Genomic DNA, 22,470 nt, shown 5'->3' with positions numbered 1-22,470 from the left:
CATGCTGCGGGGCAGTTAAGCCCACATGCTACAACTACTGAGGTAGTGTGGCTTAACTAGAGAGCCTGTGTGCTGCAAACTATAGAGCTCATGTGCTCTGGAGCCTGTCCACCACAAGTAGAGAAGAGAAAACCCACATGCCACAACTAGAGAGAAGCCTGCACGCCACAACAAAAGACCCTGCATGCCTCAACGAAGATCCCATGTGCCACAACTAAGACCCTATGCAGCCAAAAGATAAATAAATGAATAAATAAACAAACAATAGTGGGGGACTTTAACACCCCACTTTCATCAATGAACAGATCATCCAGACAGAAAATCAATAAAGAAACACAGGCCTTAAATGACACATTAGAACAGATAGACTTAATTGATATTTATAGAGCATTCCATCCAAAAGCAGCAGAATACACATTCTTTTCAAGTGCACATGGAAATATTCTCCTGGATAGATCACATGCTGGGCAATAAAAAAGCCTTGATAAATTTAAGAAAATTGAAATTGTATCGAGCATCTTTTCCAACCACAACACTTTGAGACTAGAAATCAACCACAAGAAAAAAACTCCAAAAAAAAAAAAGATAAAGCACGTGGAGGCTAAACAATATGCTACCACACAACCAATGGATCACTGAAGAAATCAAAGGAGAAATAAAAAAATGCCCAGAGACAAATGAAAATGAAAACATGATGATCCAAAACCTATGAGACGCAGCAAAAGGAGTTCTAAGAGGAAAGTTTATAGCAATAAAATTGTACCTCAGGAAACAAGAAAAATCTTCAATAACCTAACCTTAAACGTAAAGCAACTGGAGAAAGAAAAACGAACAAAACCCAAAGTTAGTAAAAGGACAGAAATCATAAAGACCAGAGCAAAAATAAATGAAATAGAAATGAAGAAAAGAATAGAAAAGATCAATGAAACTAAAAGCTGGTTCTTTGAAAAGATAAACAAAATTGATAAAGCTTTAGCCAGACCCATCAAGAAAAAGAGGGAGAGGGCTCAAATCAATAAAATTAGAAATGAAAAAGGAGAAGTTACAGTGGACACCACAGAAATACAAAGGATCATAAGAGACTAGTACCAGCAACTATATGCCAATAAAATGGACAACCTAGGAGAAATGGACAAATTCTTAGAAAGGTAAATCTCCCAAGACTGAACCAGGAAGAAATAGAAAATATGAACAGACCAATCACAAGTACTGAAATTGCAACTGTGATTTAAAAACTTCCAACAAACAGAAGTCCAGGAACGATGGCTTCAGAGATGAATTCTATCAAACATTTAGAGAAGAGTTGACACCTATCCTTCTGAAACTATTCCAAAAAATCTCAGAGGAAGGAACACTCCCAAACTCATTCTATGAGTCCACCATCACCCTGATACCAAAACCAGACAAAGTTACCACAAGAAAAGACAATTACAGGCCAATATCACTGATGAACATACATGCGAAAATCCTCAACAAAATACTAGCAAAGTGAATCCAACAATACATTAAAAGGGTCATACACCATGATCAAGTGGGATTTATTCCAGGGATGCAAGGATTTTTCAATATCTGAAAATTGAACATTGTGATACACCACATTAACAAACTGAAGAATAAAATCCATATGATCATCTCAGTAGATGCAGAAAAATCTTTTGACAAAATTCAACACCCATTTATGATAAAAACTCTCCAGAAAGGGGCATAGAGGGAAACTACCTCAACATAATAAAGGCCATATATGACAAGCCCACAGCTAACATCGTACCTAAAGACAAAAAGCTGAAAGCATTTCCTCTAAGATCAGGAACAAGACAAGGATGTCCACTCTCTCCACTCTTATTCAACATAGTTTTGGAAGTCCTAGCTAAAAATAAACTCAAAACAGATTAAAGGCCCAAATGTAAGGTTGGATACTATAAAACTGTTAGGGGAAAACATAGGCAGAACCAACTTTGACATAAATCACCACAGTATCTTTTTCGATCCACCTCCTAGAGTAATGGGAAAAAACCCCAAAATAAACAAATGAGACTTAATTAAACTCAAATGCTTTTTTTGCACACCAAAGGAAACCATAAATAAAATAAGATGACCCACAGAATGGGAGAAAATATTTGCAAACAGTGCGACTGACAATGGATTAATCTCCAAAATTTACAAACAGCTCATGCAGCTCAATATCAAAAATTAAACAAACCAATCAAAAAATGGACAGAAGACCTAAATAGACATTTCTCCACAGAAGGCCTAAAGATGGCCAAGAGGCACATGAAAAGATGCTCAACATCACTAATTATTAGAGAAATGCAAATCAAAACTACAGTGAGATATCACCTCACACCAGTCAGAATGGCCATCATCAAAAAGTCTACAAACAATAACTTCTGGAGAGGGCGTGGAGAAAAGGGAACTCTCCTACACTGTTGGTGGGAATGTAAGTTTGTTACAACCACTATGGAGAACAGTCTGAATGTTCCTTAAGAAACTAAAAATAGAGCTACCATATGACCCAGCAATCCCACTCCTGGGCATATATCCCAAGAAAAACATGGTCCGGAAGGATACATGCACCCCAATGTTCATTGCAGTGCTGTTTACAATAGCCAAGACATGGAAGCAACCTAAACATCCATTGAAAGATGAATGGATAAAGATGTGGTACATATATACAATGGAATATTACTCAGCCATTAAAAAGGAAGAAATAATGCCTTTTGCAGCAACATGGATGGACCTGGAGATTATCATACTAAGTGAAGTAAGTCAGACAGAGAAAGACAAATATCATATGATGTCACTTATATGCAGAATCGAAAAAGAAAGATACCAATGAACTTATTTACAAAACAGAAACAGACTCACATACTTAGAAAACAAACTTATGGTTACCAAATGGGAAAGGTTGGTGGGAGAGAGAAAATAGGAGGTTGGGATTAACATATACACACTACTGTATATAAAATAGATAATCAACCAGGACCTACTGTATAGCATAGGGAAATCTACTCAATACTCTGGAATAACCTATATGGGTAAAGAATCTGAAAAAGAATAGATATATGTATATGTATATGTGTAAGCTAATCACTTTATTGTACACCTGAAACTAACACAACATTGTAAATCAACTATACTGCAATACAAAATAAAAATTAAAAATAAAAATAGGGCTTCCCTGGTGGTGCAGTGGTTGAGAATCTGCCTGCCAATGCAGGGGACATGGGTTTGAGCCCTGGTCTGGGAAGATCCCACATGCCGCGGAGCAACTAGGCCCGTGAGCCACAACTGCTGAGCCTGCGCATCTGGAGCTTGGGCTCCACAACAAGAGAGGCCGCGACAGTGAGAGGCCCGCGCACCACGATGAAGAGTGGCCCCCGCTCGCCGTGACTAGAGAAAGCCCTCGCACAGAAACGAAGACTCAACACAGCCAAAAATTAATTAATTAATTAATTAATTAATTAATTAATTAATTACTTTAAAAAATATGGCAACTTAATTAGAAAAGTAATTTGTTAAATTTAAAATAAATAAATAAATAAATTTAAAAATAATAAAAAGGGAATTCCCTGGTGGTCAAGTGGTTAGGTCTCTGCGCTTCCACTGCAGGGGTCACGGGTTTGATCCCTGGTTGGGTAACTAAGTTCCTGCATGCCATGTGGTGTGGCCAAAAGATAAAAATAAAAAAAATAAAATTAAAAAAAATAAAAATAAAAATTACGATATGTTAGATCTTCCTCTTAATTTTTGATCAATTTTAGTAACTAGATAAATGACCACATTTTAAGTTAGGCTCATATAAACTTCCTAGAACTAGTAGAAGAGTTTTAAGGTTTGAGTTTTTTAGGCTGTTTGGTTTAAGAGAATGAGCATGAAATTTGGAGTAAAATGTTGACCTCAGGTTATCACTTAATTTTATGTGATCTTGGCAAGTCACTTAACCTCCCTTTTGGCTCCACTTTTTTCCAATTCTACAATGGGTATAACACTTTGTGTGATTTTTGTGAAAATCAAAAGAATCATTTATAAAAATACTATGTAAACTGTAAAGTTTTGTGTTAGTTTTCCTACTAATATTGGGGTGGCCAAAAAGTTTGTTTGGGGTTTTCTGTAAGATTTACTTTTACTTTTTGTCCAACCCAGTATGTGGAAAGCATTCTCTTTGGCTTGGCTGGTAAGCCAGAAACTTATTGATGTCTTGGCTCCATCCTGCAGGTACAATAATGTTAGGAAGCAAGGATGGCTACACAGCCCTCAGATATGTCATGTCATACTGCCTAGCTTTTAAAATTAGTCAGTGAACCTAAGTCTGAAATTAGCTCTCAGAAAGTTTTACTTTTTCAGGCTCAGAGGTCCTGTTTGATTTTTCTGTCTTTCCAGGAAATTCATGATTTTCATCTCACTAAGATAAAACACATGCATCCTGGAATATTTGTAAACCAAGTAGGAACTGAGATAATTTTAGACCCAGAAATAAGAAACAATCCAAACAGAAATGGGATACACTATGGAATTCTGAGTACTAACTCACTCTTTCATGTTGAACATGGCTTCCCTTCTTCTTTCCTGGAACGCCATCTGAAGAGTCCCTTCGTGCCTCTGAACCAATTAGTGGAAGAAATCTTAGACTAGTGGGGCTTGGTACCTAGAAGCCATAAATGAGGAGTTAGACATACTTAAAGTGATAACTTCTGTAATATGAATTCAAGGGTGGGGGATAGGGAGTGAGAAGATCCAACTGCTTTAAAATATACCCACCTTCCCAGGAGCCCACTATTAATTCTGATACTTTACCCTTAGCATCATCTGTAGTTTAAGTGTTTGATACCTGTAATAGGTATCAACATGTTCTTGGGAAAGAGAAGTAACATTTTAAGGAAAAATAGGTTAAGATTAAGTTGTAATATTTTGTCTTTGGTTTATTATTCTTGGTTAATTAATTCTTTAATTTAACAGAAGTTATCTGAGTTGGAGACTTGAAGGATGAATAGGGATTTGGAGGGAAACAAGTGGTGGATGAGTTATGGGCAGAGGGGCAGCACAGGCAAAGTCACAAAAGAGGAAAGAACAGTGATGCTTAAGGAATGGTAAGTAATTTAGCATAGCTGGAGTATAGGGTACATGGGAGAATGTGGTGGAAAGTGGGGTTATACAGTTCAGGCAGAGATCAGATCATGAGAGGTTTGTATGCCAGGCTAAAGGCATTTGGATTTTATCCTGTAGGTGATGAAGAGCCAGGGTAAAGTTTGAAATAGTTTTATGTAGTATTGTTTAGTGTGGAATGACAGAGACAAGTGGTCAAGGCCATTGACACACAGAACTGAAGACTTCTCTGGGATCGGGCACCACATGTTTATGGAAGCATCATTCTGCTTGGTTGTGTGATTTTCTCCAACCTTGCTTTTTAGCCCAGGGTCAGGGATGAGATGTCAGATTCCCTATTGTTCTGTAACCACTCTAGTCCTAGATACCTCCAACTCACCCTGTATATAGGCAGAGAACCAAAAACAATCCCTGCCTCTCTGTTTTCAGTCATGAAACCTTCCAAGGTATGTCTTCGAATCTGCAAAGCAGAGGAGTGAATGTTTAATGAAAAGGGCACATTACATAAGTGGCAAAATTCCTGGATTCAAATTCTGACTGCCACTTACTAGCTGCATGATCTTAAGCAAATTCTTTCCCTGTTGATGAGCTATGAGGATCAAATGCACATAGTGATGTGCTACTTAAATGTGAGAGTTAGTGCTATTGTTTTATTATTACTGATAACAATATGTCAAAAAGAAATTAACAGAAAATAAGTGAATTGATAAATATTACACAATTGAGAATGAAAAGGAATGGGCAAAACAAAATTGCTGGTAGAAATCAGAGATTCCTTAGTAAAAGGTCTTTTACCTCAAGCATTAACCCTTTGTTATTTTACCAACAAACTCAGAAGACAAAGGTGTGGTAAGAAGAGGGCATTCAGTTGTTTCAAGAACTTTAAAACCTTTCTAAAGATTTCCCCAAATTTATTTAATATTTCAGTTAAATTACTTAAAAATTTATCTCTTCAAATTGGAAGAAAATATTAAAAGTGAATACCAATCTTTATTTTTAGGTTGTGCTATTCAACAAAATTGAGGAATTTTTATATGCTATACATGTATCTTTGCCCATAAAGAGCTTATGATTTATTGGTGGAGGTGAGAAGTAAGAGTAAGTATACCAATAATTCTAGTTCAGTGTAGAACATGGCAAGTGGACATGTTATGAGACACAAAGCAAGGAGAGATTGGGGAAAGTGGAATTAACATTTATTGAGTACCTACGATGTACCTCATATATATTTTCTCATTTAATCCTCACAAGAACTCTTTGAGGGATTAGATTATTAATTAGAGAAAATAACATCTAAGATTAAACCTAAGTCTGTTACGTTCCACAGCCAGTCCCTTTCCTGCCTGTCACCCTGTCCTCTGGGAGAAACTGAGTTCTGTTTGGACAGAAAGCTAGGGTTTATAAAAATTGTTTCATTTGGAAAGTGCTAAATATTTATTAAACATGAAGTTGATGCTGTGAAAGAATAATGACATAATGAACACTGCTCTGTTTTACAAATTGGAACAATACCCTCAACTTTGAGGTTTTCAGTGTGCCATTCGCAGTCCTTTTCATCTGCTCTCAAACATAATGACAATCTGAATGTTATATTCTTAATTCTCTTGCTTTTATTTATACAATTTTACCTTTTATGCTTTTTGCCAAAACAATATTTTATTTAGTTTTGCCTCTCCTCTATTTTTATCTAAATGAAATCGCTATGTATATATTCTTATGCAAAACTTTTCTCATTCAATAGTATGTCTCAAACATTCATTCGTGTAGGTGAATGTTATTCTAGTTCATTTAGTTTTACTGTGCCATAGTATTTCAATTTATAAATATGCCATAATTTAGTTACCAGTTATACTGTTGATGAGCATTTAGGCTGCTTTCAGGTTTTTGCTGTTACAAACAATACTGCTCTGAGCTCTCTTGTTCCTGCCTCCCAAACACTTGCTCAAGAATTTCTACTCAGTAGAGTATGCCTATTTTCAACTTTACTAGATAATGCCTGTCACATAATTTTCCAAAGTGATTCTAGCAGTTTACACTATTTCCGATAGCAGATTATTGTTCTGATTGTTCCAAATGCACACCGATTGTCAGACTTTTTGATATTTGCCAAGCTGGTGGCTGTAAAATGCTATCTTATAATATTGATGTGCATTTCCATGATTACTAATGAGGCTAAGCATCTTTTCATGTATTTATTGGTAATTTTTTTTCCTTTTGTGAAGCATCTATTCAAGTATTTGACTGTTTTTTAAATTGGACTACCTTTTCTACTTACTGATTTTTTCCTATTCTGGATAATAATACTTTGTCAGTTAAAAGTAGGATGGACTTTGACAGAGAGAGATCATGGATATGGCAAGGGTAGACCAGGTGGACTATAGGGACAGAATACTGAGAGAAATGTTCAGGAAAACAACAGTTAGTCTGATTTACAGAGGGTTGGGCAACTGTAGGTTAGAAATGGGAGATAAGTTTGCTTTGTATTGTTGAAGATCTTGAGGAAATCCATTTTAATTAATTAATGCCAGACCTTAGCCTAAAGACTCATGCTATATCCGTTTTTTAGAAATTTTAGAAATTGAAATAGAATAAATAACAGTGTACATTTCTCTCCTGTTTCTGCACTGAAGAAAAGTGTGTCTATCTGTGATAGGCAGAATAATGGCAACCAAAGATATTCACACCCTACTCCTCTCACCCCGAATCTGTGAATATATTGCCTCACTTGGCGAAAGAGACTTTGCAGATGTGGCTAAGGTTAAGAACCTTGTGATGGATTATCCAAGTGGGCCCAATCTAGTCACAGGAATTTTTAAAAGCAGAGAACATTTCCCACTGGTCAGAGAGATATGTGACCACAGAAGAATGGGCAGAGAGTTGCAACATTTCTGGCTTTGAAGATGAAGGAAGGGGACCACAAACTAAGGAGTATGAGATTCTCCCCTAGAGCCTCCAGAAAGGAACACAGCTCTGGCAACACCAGTAAAACCTGAGTCAGACTTTTGACCTACAGAACTGTGAAATAACTAATTTGTATTGTTTAAGCCACCAAGTTTGCAGGGATATGTAACAGCAGCAATAGAAAACTAATACACCGGGCATATCTAAATTCAAAAAAACAAAAGCAAAGGTTTTTGTTTGTTTGTTTGTTTGTTTTTTAAGGTTACCTTGGGAGAAGAAAGAGACTTGAAAAACTTAAAATCATGTTCCACTTCAAAGGCCTTAGGAGGTGTACGTTTGAAGAGCAAAGACATCGAGCTCATTTTTTTCCATCTGCATATAAAGATACACATACACAAACACACAAAAAACAGTTAAGGATATGCCCACGCCTTTTATTTTCTGCCTAATCAGCAAGTATCCATCATGTACTTCTTTGTCTGGGCCTCCAAATTCTCTGGCTCCCATGGCACCAGTCCTAACGATGTGACCTTTGCACTTAACCCTTATTCCACTTGGCTTCCCAGATTTCCCTCCAAAGAAACCACAGAGATGTCTACTAAACCCGAACATTCCATGTAGTTAAATTCATTAATAGCCACTGGGGGGGAAAAAACTGTATAGTAAGGATGAGGAAATCTCTGGTATAAAACCAATGTTTGATTTTTTGTGTGACTCAGGTCAGCTCCCACTATAGTTAACACTTACCTATGCATATATTTTAAAAGTTATAACCAAGGATTAAAACATTTTTTAAAGATAATAAGTAGTATGTTCTAAAATGCAGTATTTATACAGAAGAAGGCCTGATTTGCTACACACAAGACATAATTATTTACTTATAACAAAATGTGAACACATATCCTACTTTAATCTATCCCAAATATATCATATCATTTCAAACTTCTGTATCTATCATTTATATCTTTTGCGTCTGCTTGTAATGTTCTCCACTAGTCATTCTTTATCTGTTCCACGTTATCTTTTGAGTGCCTACTTTGTGCTAAGTACTGAACTAAGAACTGGGTATATAAAGATGTGTAAAACATGGTTCTTGTGGTCAAGGAACTCAGAGAATAATGAAGAAATGCATATTAACAAATTAGAATATAGTGTTTTCAGTACTAAGATACATGGATGCTCAAGGCTCAGCAATTACCCGAGGAGATTGATCAACCTTGCTTGGTGAACTTTATCGTATCCTGATGAGTCTTGGCTCTACTATACCACCTCTTACATTTTAGCCAGACTTCTTCCCCAGTGCTCCTTACTGCCCAGCTAAGGCAAGCCTTGAACACTGCCATGGGATTTTGGCAGTCATTTGGAACCCTTGTTAATTGTTCCCAAACTGTTCTGTTTTGAACCACATTCTGTGTGATTTGTGACTCTTAGCTTCAATTCCTATTTACAGCCATTCTACCAACTTTTGGACTAGATGATGGCATTGTGTCTCCCCAGCTTTGACCCACTTAGGATTTGCCTAAAAGACCTTATCTTAGACAGTCCTCTATGATTCTTCCCACTTTGGACTCATCTTGTCAGCTATTCCAGTTCTGGTCTGCTGGATATTACCAGTCTAGGCAGTCTGGTCCTGTGAGGACTAGAAATTTAGACATCTATAATCTAGGGCTGAGCTTTGCTGATGTTGAAAGCTCAAATGAGCACCAATCTCTTCCATTATAACAAAGATTCAGCCATGGTCAAAACCAGGACTGAGCTTTGCAAAAGCATAAAACAACTTTTGACCAATATTTTATTCTTTACTGGAGGACTCTCCTCCCCCCACCATGCCTTTAAGCATGCTCAAGTCTCCCCCACAAACAATCAAACTCATGAAACAAACTAATCTTCATCCTTACAACTATTTGACTTCCTTGCAAAGTAATCTATACTGTCATCACCTCACGTCTCCTATTTATTTCTCAACCAAGACAATGTGATTTTTACCCATCACTCTTTGAAATTTCACTCTCTAGAATCATCAGTGACCTTTCAGCTGACAGACATACCAAAACCAGTGTTTACTTTTCTCTTGTCCTATGTGACTTCACTGCCACATTCTACAAACGTGTCCTCTCTACCACTTTTCTTATTCTATCCTCCCTTGATTTCCATCACACCACTTTTTTATGACTTTCAACATATTGGCTACTCCTTCTTAATGTCTTTCACTGTTTTTATTTTCCTTGGCCTGCTCTTTACAGGCTATTTCTTGATTTCTTCCTCAGTTTTCTGTTTTTTTTTTTTTCTCACTCTATACACAGGACATAAGTGACTTTTCCACATTGAAAATACTACTATGCTGATGACACCAAAATCTTTACCTATAAGTCTGACCTCTTTTGGGAGCTCCAGACAGATCTCACTGCTCATTAAATATATCCACTTGGAAGTCCCACAAACATCTCAGACTTAAACCTGTCCAAAACCAAACTTACCATCTTTTTCTTCAGACCTGCTCTTCCCCTTAGGTATTCTGTCACAGTGATTTCTGTAAAGTTAAAAATCCTTATGTTGGCCCATAAAAGTCTTACTGTGCTTTGGCCCCTATAGACTTTTCTCATTTTATTTCCTACTATAGCCTCCCTAATTACTCCCTGGACTCCAAGCCTTGAAAGACTAACATAGTCTTTCACTGTTTAGTGCCTTTGCTTAAGCAATTGCCTCTTTGGTCTTTGTTCGATTAAATCTTATGTGTCACAGTATCATATAGTTTAATTTCATTTTCTCATCTAAAGGAAACCAAATGCTCTTACCTTTGCCGGTCAAATACCAGAGGATATTCATATTTTTGCTTCTTCTCTGTGAACTTGCTTTCTTCTTTTATTTCTATGGGATATTCATTAACATCACAAGGCAAAATAAAATCACTTGTCTGTGATATTTCAAAGATTCTTCGCTGTCCAAAATATCCACAGTAATGACCATTGAGAGCATGCCAGAGCCTGGGGAAAGGCCAAGGTAGGGAGAAGAAAGTAACTGGAATTCAGTAGAAGTTATTCTGTTTATTAGATCATTTATGTAGATTTTCACTGGCCTAACAGGTATTTTAAACTTGGGTCCAGGACTCTTCCTATTAAATATATGGAGCTAATCATAACATAAACATTTTTACCAGTTAGAATTCTAATCTACAACAATTTTGGAAATGTCAATTTAAATCTATACTTATGATAATCATTTATTAAACCCAGAAGACAAGAAATAGATTTTTCCCAAAATAACAACACTTGTTCAACCTAATCATGTTGACTTGTCAGTTGAATTAAGCTGTAGAATGGGCCACATATCTCAGCTGTCTACTTTCTGTATCAGCATCAATAGAACTTATGAGAGGAGATAGCTACTAATGGTTTCACTCTTACCAAAATCATCTCAACCTCCATCTGCATTTCCTACTATTGTGGAAACACCATACTATTTTTTACAACTGAGTTCTGCAATAAGGTGGCAAAAGAAGTGGTTCTTTATACATATGCATTATGTCACTCCAAGAAGTCCTTCTAAATAGCCCACATGGTTTAAAGTCATACAGAATGTCATTAGCAGAAGTATGTGCTAATACATAAATAAGAAAAATAAATTATTGTTTGGCAGATCTTCTGTTTCTGTCTTGATTTCAAGCTTAAAATTGCATATGATGGAAACAATCATAATGTGCCTGCCTCAATGACCCAGAAGAAAAATAATAATCTAAATTAATTAGATTTAGAGGAGAATAATCTAAATGAATTAAGAGTAGATTCCACAAAGTACAAGTGGTATCCCAGATCAAAGAGGTAGGCACTGAGGAGTAGGTAGAACAGAGGTATCCAGTCAGGAAACCTCACACCTGACAGTGTCCTGAGAATGTACCAATCCTTCCATATTTCAATTCCCCAATGCTACATAGGTGTTTTCATGGACTTCTCAGAGGCTTGACCAAAGTGAAATGGACTAACCCTTTCAACACAGAAGTTAGTGGGGTAAGGGACTAACTTCAGGACAACTCTAAATTCATTCTGCTGGAGGCAAGGACTGAAGTAATGTTTGGTGTCCTTGTTTTGTGGTGTTTCCTACTCCATGTGAAACTCTCCCAAGTGACTGATCCTATCTCTCAGTCTGAATTTCTGAGCCTCAGATATGGATCCTTAGCCCCTTCTATCCTCTGTCCTCTGTCTTTTATTATGCTTTTTCCTATTGTAAAATCAACCTTTTTGACAAACAAGATTTAGAGTGTTAAAACTGCCTACTCCTTTAGAAAGTGGCAGCTAGTATTAGCAGAAGGACTTATTTATGAAGAGAACTGTATCCTGAGATAGCTATTAATAGAGCTAGGTTTTTTGAACTGAGTATTTAGGTATAGCTTCACTTGAAGGAATTGTAAGAGTGATTTCTCCATGCCAAGGATAACTGGTTTGAGCAGGAAATGCTTATAACAACAGAAGTGTGCACACATGTAATATGGAGAGTGTGTGTGTGTGCGTGTTTGCGCATTACAGTGCCCAAGTAACACTTCTGATGACAGGTAGCTGAAAATAAGCTGGAGCAGAGACTCAAGGGACAGAGTTGTGGAAAACATCTATAATAATTACATGTAATTTTCATGTCAATTCATTTTTTCAATGAATAAAACAACAGATCTCCTCTTTGACAGAGCAAGCAGTTCTGTTTGCCCTCAAATAAGACCTTACCCCAAAGATTCACCTTGAACTCAACATTTCTAAGTTTTTCATCTTTCCACATTGCAAATATTTTCCTTTTTTATTTTAGTGTCTCCTCTCTCAATGAATGGCATTATTCAATATTCACCTAGTTTTATAATGCCAGGAGTCATTCTTGACATCTATCTCTTACCTTCTCTGTCAGTTAAAGTTCACATCTTCTGGATTTTACCTCCTAGATAGTTCTCAAATCCAAAATATTTATTCCCAGCACTGTTACGACTCCCCTAGTTCATGCCACTATATTCACCACAGACACCTAACTAGTCTCTTTGTTCTCACTTTTGCTGCTCCAAAATCCATTCTCCACGCATTATTATTTTTTAAATGTAACTCAAATTATGTTAGTCACCCACTTAAAATCCTTTGGTGGCTATTTATTTCAAGGTGAAGATCCAAACCCTGAACAATGTCTGCTACATGCTACATGGACTTGTCCCTGTCTAAATCACCAGCCTCAAGCTCATACAGCTAGCTAAAGTCTTTTGAATTTCAGACCAGAGTCATTCATGCAACATAAAATATTTCTTCCTTTTCATCTTCATTATGCTTAAACTCTCTAAAACACTTTGAAGCCGCTTTATCTCTCTTGGTCTTACGTAACTTTATGCCCTTAAAAGGACAATTCATCATCATGTATTTTTAAATGTAATTTAAAAAAAATTTTTATTTTATACTGATGTATAGTTGATTAACAATGTTGTGTTGGTTTCAGGTGTACAATAGAGTGATTCAATTATACATATACATGCATCTATTCTTTTTCAAATTATTTTTCCATTTAGGTTATTACGGAGTATTGGGCAGAGCTCCCTGTGCTATGCACTAGGTCCTTGTTGGTTATCTGTTTTGAATACAGCAGTGGGTACATGTCAATCGCAAATCCCCAATCTATCCCTCCCCTCTCCCCTCCTCCCTGGTAACCAGAGGTTCATTCTCTAAGTCTCTGAGTCTGTTTCTGTTTTGTAAATAAGTTCATTGGTATCTTTTTTTGTTTGTTTTTTAGATTCTGCATGTAAGCAATATCATATGATATTTTTCTCTGACTTACTTCACTTAGTATGATAATCTCCAGGTCCATCCATGTTGCTGCAAAAGGCATTATTTCTTTCTTTTTAATGGCTGAGTAATATTCCATTGTATATATGTACCACATCTTCTTTATCCATTCATCTGTCAATGGATATTTAGGTTGCTTCCATGTCTTGGCTATTGTAAACAGTGCTGCAATGAACACTGTGGTGCATGTGTCCTTTCAGACCACATTTTTCTCGGGATATATGCCCAGGAGTGGGATGGCTGGGTCATATGGTAACTCAATTTTTAGTTTCTTCAGTAACCTCCTTACTGTTCTCCATAGTGGCTGTACCAATTTACATTCACACCAACAGTGTAGGAGGGTTCCCTTTTCCCCTCTCCAGCATTTGTTATTTGTAGACTTTTTGATGATGGCCATTCTGACTGGTGTGAGGTGATATCTTATTGCAGTTTTGATTTGCATTTCTCTAATAATTAGTGATGCTGAGCATCTTTTCATGTGCCTCTTGGCCATCTGTATGTCTTCTGTGGAGAAATGTCTATTTAGATCTTCTGCCCATTTTTTGATTGGTTTAATTTTTTGATATTGAGCCACATGAGCTGTTTACAAATTTTGGAGATTAATCTGTTGTCGACCACATTGTTTACAAATATTTTCTCCCATTCTGTGGGTCATCTTATCATTTTGTTTATGTCTTCCTTTGGTGTGCAAAGCTTTTGAGTTTAATTAAGTCCCCCTTATTTATGTTTTTTTCCATTACTCCAGGGGACAGATTGAAAAAGATATTGCTGCGATTTATGTCAAAGAGTGTTCTGCCTATATTTTCCTCTGAGAGTTTTATAGTATCCGGTCTTACATTTAGCTCTTTAATCCATTTGGGGTTTATTTTTGTGTATGGTGTTAAAGAAAGTTCTAATTTTTCACATGTGGCTGTCCAGTTTTCCCAGAACCATGTATTGAAGAGACTGTCTTTTCTCCATTGTATATTCTTGCCTCCTTTTTCATGGTTAATAGACCATAGGTGCATGGGTTTAGTTCTGGGCTTTCTATCCTGTTACATTGATCTATATTTCTGTTTTTGTGCCATACCATATGTGTTGATTACTGGATCTTTGTAGTATAGTCTGAAGCCAGGGAGCCTGATTTCTCCAGCTCCGTTGTTCTTTCTCAAAATTGCTTTGGCTATTTGGGGTCTTTTGTGTCTCCATACAAATTATAAGATTTTTTGTTCTAGTTCTGTGAAAAATGCCATTGGTGATTTGACAGGTATTGCACTGAATCTGTAGATTGCTTTGGGTAGTATAGTCATTTTGACAATATTGATTCTTCCAATCCAAGAACATGGTATATCTTTCCATCTGATTGTGTCATCTTCAGTTTCTGTCATCAGCGTCTTATAGTTTTCAGAGTGCAGGTCTTTTGCAGGTTTATTTTTCGGTATTTTATTCTTTTGGAAGTGATGGTAAATGGGATTGTTTCTTTAATTTCTCTTTCTGATCTTTTGTTGTTAGTAGGAATGAAGCAGATTTTTGTGTATTTATTTTGTGTCCTGCAACTTTACCAAATTCATTGATGAGCTCTACTAGTTTTCTGGTAGTTTCTTTAGAATTTTCTATGTATAGTATCATGTCATCTTCAAACAGTGGCAGTTTTACTTCTTCTTTTCCAATTTGGATTTTCCTTATTTCTTTTTCTTCTCTGGTTGCCATGTCTAGGACCCCCAAAACTATGTTGAACAAAAGTGGAGAGAGTGGACATCCTTGTATTGTTCCTGATCTTAGAGGAAATGCTTTCAGCTTTTCACCATTGAATATGATGTTAGCTGTAGGTTTGTCATATATGGCCTTTATTATGTTGAGGTAGGTTCCCTCTATGCCCATTTTCTGGAGAGTTTTTATCATAAATGGGTGTTGAATTTTGTCAAAAGCTTTTTCTGCATCTATTGAGATGATCATATGGATTTTATTCTTCAATTCGTTGATGTGGTGTATCTCACTGATTGATTTGCGGTTATTGAAAAATCCTTGCAGCTCTGGAATAAATCCCACTTGATCATGACGTATGATCCTTTTAATGTATTGTTGGATTATGTTTGCTAGTATTTTGTTGAGGATTTTTGCATGTATGTTCATCAGTGTTATTGGTGTGTAATTTTCTTTTCTTGTAACTGTCTGGTTTTGGTATCAGGGTGATGGTGACTCATAGAATGAGTTTGGGAGTGTCCCTTCCTCTGAAATTTTTTGGAATAGTTTCAGAAGAATATTTGTTAACTCTTCTCTAAATGTTTGATAGAATTCATCTCTGAAGCCATCTGTTCTTGGACTTTTGTTTGTTGGAAGTTTTTAAGTCACAGTTGCAATTTCAGAACTTGTGATTGGTCTGTTCATATCTTCTATTTCTTCCTGGTTCAGTTTTGGGAGATTGTACCTCTCTAAGAATTTGTCCATTTCTTCTAGGTTGTCCATTTTATTGGCATTTAATTGCTGATACTAGTCTCTTACCATCCTTTGATTTCTGTGGTGTCCGTTGTAACTTTTCCTTTTTCATTTCTAATTTTATTGATTTGAGCCCTCTCCCTCTTTTTCTTGATGGGTCTGGCTAAAGCTTTATCAATTTTGTTTATCTTTTCAAAGAAGCAGCTCTTAGTTTCATTGATTTTTTTCTATTCTTTTCTTCATCTCTATTTCATTTATTTCTGCTCTGATCTTTATGATTTCTGTCCTTTTACTAACTTTGGGTTTTGTTTGTTCTTCTTTCTCCAGTTGCTTTACATGTAAGGTTAGGTTGTTTATTTAAGATTTTTCTTGTTTCATGAGGTACAATTTTATTGCTCTAAACTTCCCTCTTAGAACTGCTTTTGCTGCATCCCATAGGGTTTGGATCATCATGTTTTCATTTTCATTTGTCTCTGGGTATATTTTGGTTTCCTCTTTGATTTCTTCAGTGATCCATTGGTTGTTTAGAAGCATATTGTTTAAGCTCCACTTTTTTTTTAAATAGTTTTTTCCTTATAGTTGACTTCTAATCTCATAGCATTGTGGTTGGAAAAGATGCTTAATATGATTTCAATTTTCTTAAAAATTTTGAGGTTTGCTTTATGGCCCAGCATGTGATCTATCCAGGAGAATATTCCATGAGCACTTGGAAAGAATGTGTATTCTGCTGCTTTCAGATGGAATGCTCTATAAATATCAATTAAGTTCATCTAATGTTCTAATGTGTCATTTAAGGGCTGTGTTTCCTTATTGATTTTCTGTCTGGATGATCTGTTCATTGATGAAAGTGGGGTGTTAAAGTCCCCCAGTATTATTGTGTTGCTGTTGATTTCTCCTTTTATGGCTATTAGCATTTGCCTTATATATTGAGGTGCTCCTATGTTGGGTGCATATATATTTACAATTGTTATGTCTTCTTCTTGGATTGATCCCTTGATCATTATGTAGTGTCTGTCTTTGTCTCTTTTAAAAGTCTTTAAGTCTATTTTTTCTGATATGAGTATTGCTATTCCAACTTTATTTGATTTCCATTTGCATGGAATACATTTTTCCATCCCTCACTTTCAGTCTGTTTTTGTCCTTGATCTGAAATGGGTCTCTTACAGACAGCATATATGTGTGTCTTGTTTCTGTATACATTCAGCCAACTTATGTCTTTTTGTTGGAGCATTTAATACATTTACATTCAAGGTAGTTATTGAAATGTATGTTCTTATTGCCATTTTGTTAATTGTTTTGAATTTGCTTTCGTAGGTCTTTTTTCTTCCCTTCCTCTTTTGGTCTCTTCTCTTGTAATTTGATAACTAACTTTACTGTCATGCTTAGATTCCTTTTTCTTTTTTGTGTGTGTATCTATTGTAGATTTTTGGTTTGCAGTTACCATCAGGTTTTGATAAAGCAGTCTCTATATAAACAAGATTGTTTTAAGTTACTGGTCTCTTAAATGTCAGATACATTTCCAATATTCTGCATTTGTACTCTCTTCTTATCACAATTGCTGGTTTTGATATCCTATTAGGTAGGCCAAAAAGTTCATTCAGGTTTTTCATAACACTGAACGAACTTTTTGGCCAAGCCAATATTTGTATGTGGATGATTTCCTACCTTTACTGCATGTTTGCCTTTACTGGTGAACTTTTCCATTCGTAATTTTCTTGTTTCTAGTTGTGGCCTTTTCTTTTCTGCCTAGAGAAGTTCCCTTAGCATTTCTGTAAAGCTGGTTTGGTGATGCTGAATTCTCTTAGCTTTTTGTAAAGCTTTATTTCTCCATCATATCTGAACAAGAGCCTTGCTGGGTAGAGTTTTCTTGGTTGTAGGTTCTTCCCTTTCATCACTTTAAATATATCATGCCACTTCCTTCTGGTCTGCAGAATTTCTGCTGAGAAATCAGCTGATAACCTTATGGAAGTTCCCTTGTACATTATTTGTTGTTTTCCCCTTGTTGCTTTTAGTATTTTCTCTTTATCTTTAATTTTTGTCAGTTTGATTCATATGTGTCTCGGCATGTTCCTCCTTGGGTTTTTCCTGCCTGGGACTTTCTGCACTTCCTGGACTTGGGTGACTCTTTTCTTTCTCATGTTAGGGAAGTTTTCAGCTATTATCTCTTCAAATATTTTTCAGGCCCTTTCTCTCTTCTCCTTCTGGAACCCCTATAATGTGAATGTTGTTGAGTTTAATGTTGTCCCAGAGGTCTCTTAAACTGTCCTCGTCCTCATGTCTTTTCATTCTTTTTTCTATATTCTGTTCTGCAACAGTGATTTCCACCATTTTCTCTTCCAGCTCACTTATCCATTCTTCTGCCTCAGTTGTTCTGTTATTGATTCCTTCTAGTGTATTTTTCATTTCAGTTATTGTATTGTTCCTCTCTGTTTGTTTGTTCTTAAGTTCTTCGAGGTCTTTGTTAAACATTTCTTCTATCTTCTGTCTCTGTGCCTCTATTCTTTTTTCTGAGATCTTGGATCATCCTTACTGTCATTACTCTGAATTCTTTTTCAGGTAGATTGCCTATCTCCACTTCACTTAGTTGTTCTTCTGGGGTTTTATCTTATTCCTTCTTCTGGGACAGAGTCCTCTGTCATCTCATTTTGTCTAACTTTCTGTGATTGCGGTTTCTGTTCTTCAGGCTGCAGAGTTGTAGTTCTTCTTGCTTCTGCTGTCTGCCCTCTTGTGGATGAGGCTGTCTAAGAGGCTTGTGCAGGCTTCCTGGTGAGAGGGACTTGGACCTGCCCACTAGTGGGTGCAGCTGGGTCTTGTCCCTCTGGTGGGCAGGGTCTTGTCAAGCAGTGCATTTATCAGGTGACTGTTTTTTCAGGAAGACTTTAAGTGGCCTGTCTGCTGATGGTTCAGGCTGTATTCCCATCCTGTTGGTTGTTTGGCCTGAGGCATCCCAGCACTGGAGCCCACAGGCTGTTGGGTGGGGCCAGGTCTTGTTGAGAAAATGGCAGCCTCCAAGAGGGCTCACACCAATGAGTACTCACCTGAACTGTTGCCGCCAGTGTCCTTGTCCCTGCAGTGAGCCATAGCCAGCCCCCACCTCTGCAGAAGCACCTCTAATACTAGCAGGTAAGTCTGGCCCAGTCTCTTATGATTTCACCCCTTTTTCCCTGGCTCCTGGTACACATGAGGCCCTGTGTGCACCCTCCAAGAGTGGAGTTTCTGTTTCCACCATCCTGTGGAATTCCTGTGATCAAACCCCACTAGCCTTCAAAGCCAAATTCTCTGGGGGCTCCTCCTTCCATTGCCAGACACCCAGGCTGGAGAGCCTGACATGGGGCTCAGAACTTTCACTCCATGGGAGAATTTCTGTGGTGTAATTATTTTCAAGTTTGTGGGTCACCCACTCAGAGTGTATGGGATTGATTTTATCATGATTGCACCCCTCCTACCATCTTGTTATGGCTTTTTCTTTGTCTTTGGATGTAAGGTGTCTTTTTTGGTAGGTTCCAGCTTTTTTTCTTGGTGTTTTTGCAGCAGTTAGTTGTAATTTTGGTGTTTCTGTAAGAAGGGGTGAACTTACATCCTTCTTCTCTGCTGCCTTGTCTCCTCCTCCTCATTATCATGATTTTAAGACTTTTTAATATGTAGCAATCTGTCTCAATAATGATCATAAAATTTCCTTTTTCTTTATGTGTATGTATTTTTAGCATTTTGTGTATGTATAGTTAGTATTACTAGGCAATTAAAAACAAGTATGCTTTGTAGAGCATGGCCATTATAGTTATTAATACTGAGGTAGTAGATCTTAAAAGTCCTCATTAGAAGCAAAAAAAAATTTTGTAACTATGTATGGTGACAAATATTAACTAGACTTATCGTAATCATTTCACAGTATATACATATATTGAAACATTATGTTGTACACCTGAAACTAATATAATGTTATATATAAATTATACCTCAATTTTAAAAAAGAAAGGTGATCCTGAAGGGGAGCTCTCTAGAGAATGTAATTGGTTACAGTCCTAGTAAATCATCTCTGTTTGCTCCAATTGCAGCACTGTGCCCACCCCTCTGAAGCAGGTGAAGCAACCAAGGAAGAAAAGAACCATAAAAACAAGTAGGCTTTGTAATATCAATCACATTGTCATTGAAACAATTAGCTCACTTTCACTTTTCTCAGTATTAGTTGTTCTTTCCTATGATTTTTTTAATGACTTCTGATCCTATGTATCCTATGGTCTTCTCTGGGCTTGGGTCTATCTCTTAGCTACCCATATTGCTTAATGATTTGAGATAATTCTGTAAGAACACTTGTATTGAAAGTATTTATTATCCTTTTAATGGTGATGAGCATGGCATCTCATTTCCTTGGGTGTGGAAAAGAATTGCAAATCAGTGGCTACCTTCTCAAAGCCCTTTTGTGTCATGTTTTATTTGTTTGTTTATTTATTTTAATCAGCTAATCAAGATTGCTTTTATGACGTTAGAGAGGGTGTGAAGAAAAGGGAACCCTCTTGCACTGTTGCTGGGAATGTAAATTGATACAGCCACTATGGAGAACAGTATGAAGGTTCCTTAAAAAACTAAAAATAGAACTACCTACCATATGACCCAGCAATCCCACTACTGGGCATATACCCTGAGAAAACCATAATTCAAAAACCAACATGTACCACAATGTCCATTGCAGCACTATTTACAATAGCCAGGACATGGAAGCAACCTAAGTGACCATCAACAGATGAATGGATAAAGAAGATGTGACACATATATACAATGGAATATTACTCAGCCATAAAAAGAAACGAAACTGAGTTTTTTGTAATGAGGTGGATGGACCTAGAGTCTGTCATACAGAGTGAAGTCAGAAAGAGAAAAACAAATACCGTATGTTAACACATATATATGGAATCTAAAAAAAAAAAAAGTGGTTCTGATGAACCTAGGGGCAGACAGGAATAAAGACGCAGGCGTAGAGAATGGACTTGAGGACACAGGGAGGGGGAAAGGTAAGCTGAGACGAAGTGAGAGAGTAGCATTGACATATATACACTACCAAATGTATAATAGGTAGCTAGTGGGAAGCAGCCGCATAGCACAGGGAGATCAGCTAGGTGCTTTGTGACCACCTAGAGGGGTTGAATAGGGAGGATGGGAGGGAGATGCAAGAGGGAGGGGATATGGGGATATATGTATACATATAGCTGATTCACTTTGTTATACACCAGAAACTAACACAACATTGTAAAGCAATTATACTCCAATAAAGATGTTAAAAATAAAATAAAATAAAATGGTTGTTTTCTCCGGAAAAAAAAAGAAGATTGCATTTATGGTATATACTCAAACTTTAGCTTAAAATCCTTTACCTCTCACACCCTGAATTCACTATATGAAGGTCCATACCTCACTGAGCCATCGATGGAGGCAGTAAGCACCACTTGTTTGTCTTCTACATAGATTATTTGAATAATTTCTAAAGAATGAGCACGCCAGGACAGCAGCTGTTTGAATTTCTAGACAGCAACAATAAAGCATATCTCATAAGTATGTACTTACATACATAAGTATGTACTGATTCAAATTCAATCTTGAGCAAAAAAACGTTAATCATTAAAGAGCTAAGCTAATGAATGAATGGTGTGGACATCTGCACAAGACAATGAAATGCCCACCCCAATTATCTCTTCTTTTGCTTGTTGAGGTACCAGAAATTCTATTTATAGATGTTTGTTAATCTATACATATCCCTGGGACAGGAACTATCTTACATCTTTAGCAACTTATCATTTAATTGAGGATTAGCAATTCATTTAGTTGAGGCTAAATAGATGACTAGATGAAAGAAAAGTCTTAGTAAGAGTGTTGGGGGGGACTGAAAGATATAATCAGGAGCAGGAGAAGGCAGAGTTAAAGAGGAAGGCCAAAGGTGAGATTGGCAAGAAGACTTTTCCTATTTCCAAATTTTATCCAAAGATCCCTGGCTAATTGTTTTTGTTTGTTTTGTTTTGTTTTGTTTTTGGGGGTTTTTTTGTTTGTTTTTGTTTTTGGTGGTGACGGTGGGGTATATATGATAATTATATACCACAAGGAATTAACAAAAGGAATGGGCCCAGCTCATTATCTCTCAAAGACATCTTGTGGCTTGATTGGTATGTTCCTTCAGGATGTGACTTATCCTCAAGTTTAGAGCCTCTAAATGGACTCTAGAAGAAAATTTTAAACTGTGTGAACTAGAGTTGTCAACTGG

General features: G+C 36.7%; 1 protein-coding gene and 1 long non-coding RNA gene across 3 annotated transcripts in view; one reads left to right on the top strand and one right to left on the bottom strand.

Moving 5' to 3' along the window:
- The window catches only part of WDR64 (WD repeat domain 64), a 151,201-nt gene that overhangs the window by 3,386 nt on the left and 125,345 nt on the right, over positions 1-22,470 (bottom strand). Inside the window, exons 23-27 of the mRNA XM_068541664.1 lie at positions 21,627-21,736; positions 10,800-10,988; positions 8,271-8,376; positions 5,483-5,563; positions 4,532-4,645 (exon numbers count right to left, since the gene is read on the bottom strand). Of these exons, the coding sequence (XP_068397765.1) occupies positions 4,532-4,645; positions 5,483-5,563; positions 8,271-8,376; positions 10,800-10,988; positions 21,627-21,736 (600 nt within the window). The remainder of the gene's footprint in view (positions 1-4,531; positions 4,646-5,482; positions 5,564-8,270; positions 8,377-10,799; positions 10,989-21,626; positions 21,737-22,470) is intronic.
- Positions 1-22,470, top strand: part of LOC137763007 (uncharacterized) — an 81,592-nt gene that overhangs the window by 44,143 nt on the left and 14,979 nt on the right. For both annotated transcript variants that reach the window (XR_011073664.1, XR_011073663.1), the window contains one exon: positions 20,276-20,337. This is a non-coding gene — a long non-coding RNA (uncharacterized lncRNA). The remainder of the gene's footprint in view (positions 1-20,275; positions 20,338-22,470) is intronic.

This window comes from Eschrichtius robustus, chromosome 3, assembly GCF_028021215.1.
Source record: "Eschrichtius robustus isolate mEscRob2 chromosome 3, mEscRob2.pri, whole genome shotgun sequence".
In the NCBI taxonomy this organism is placed as follows: Eukaryota; Metazoa; Chordata; class Mammalia; order Artiodactyla; family Eschrichtiidae; genus Eschrichtius; species Eschrichtius robustus.
This window is presented reverse-complemented; position numbering and strand designations above follow the sequence as displayed.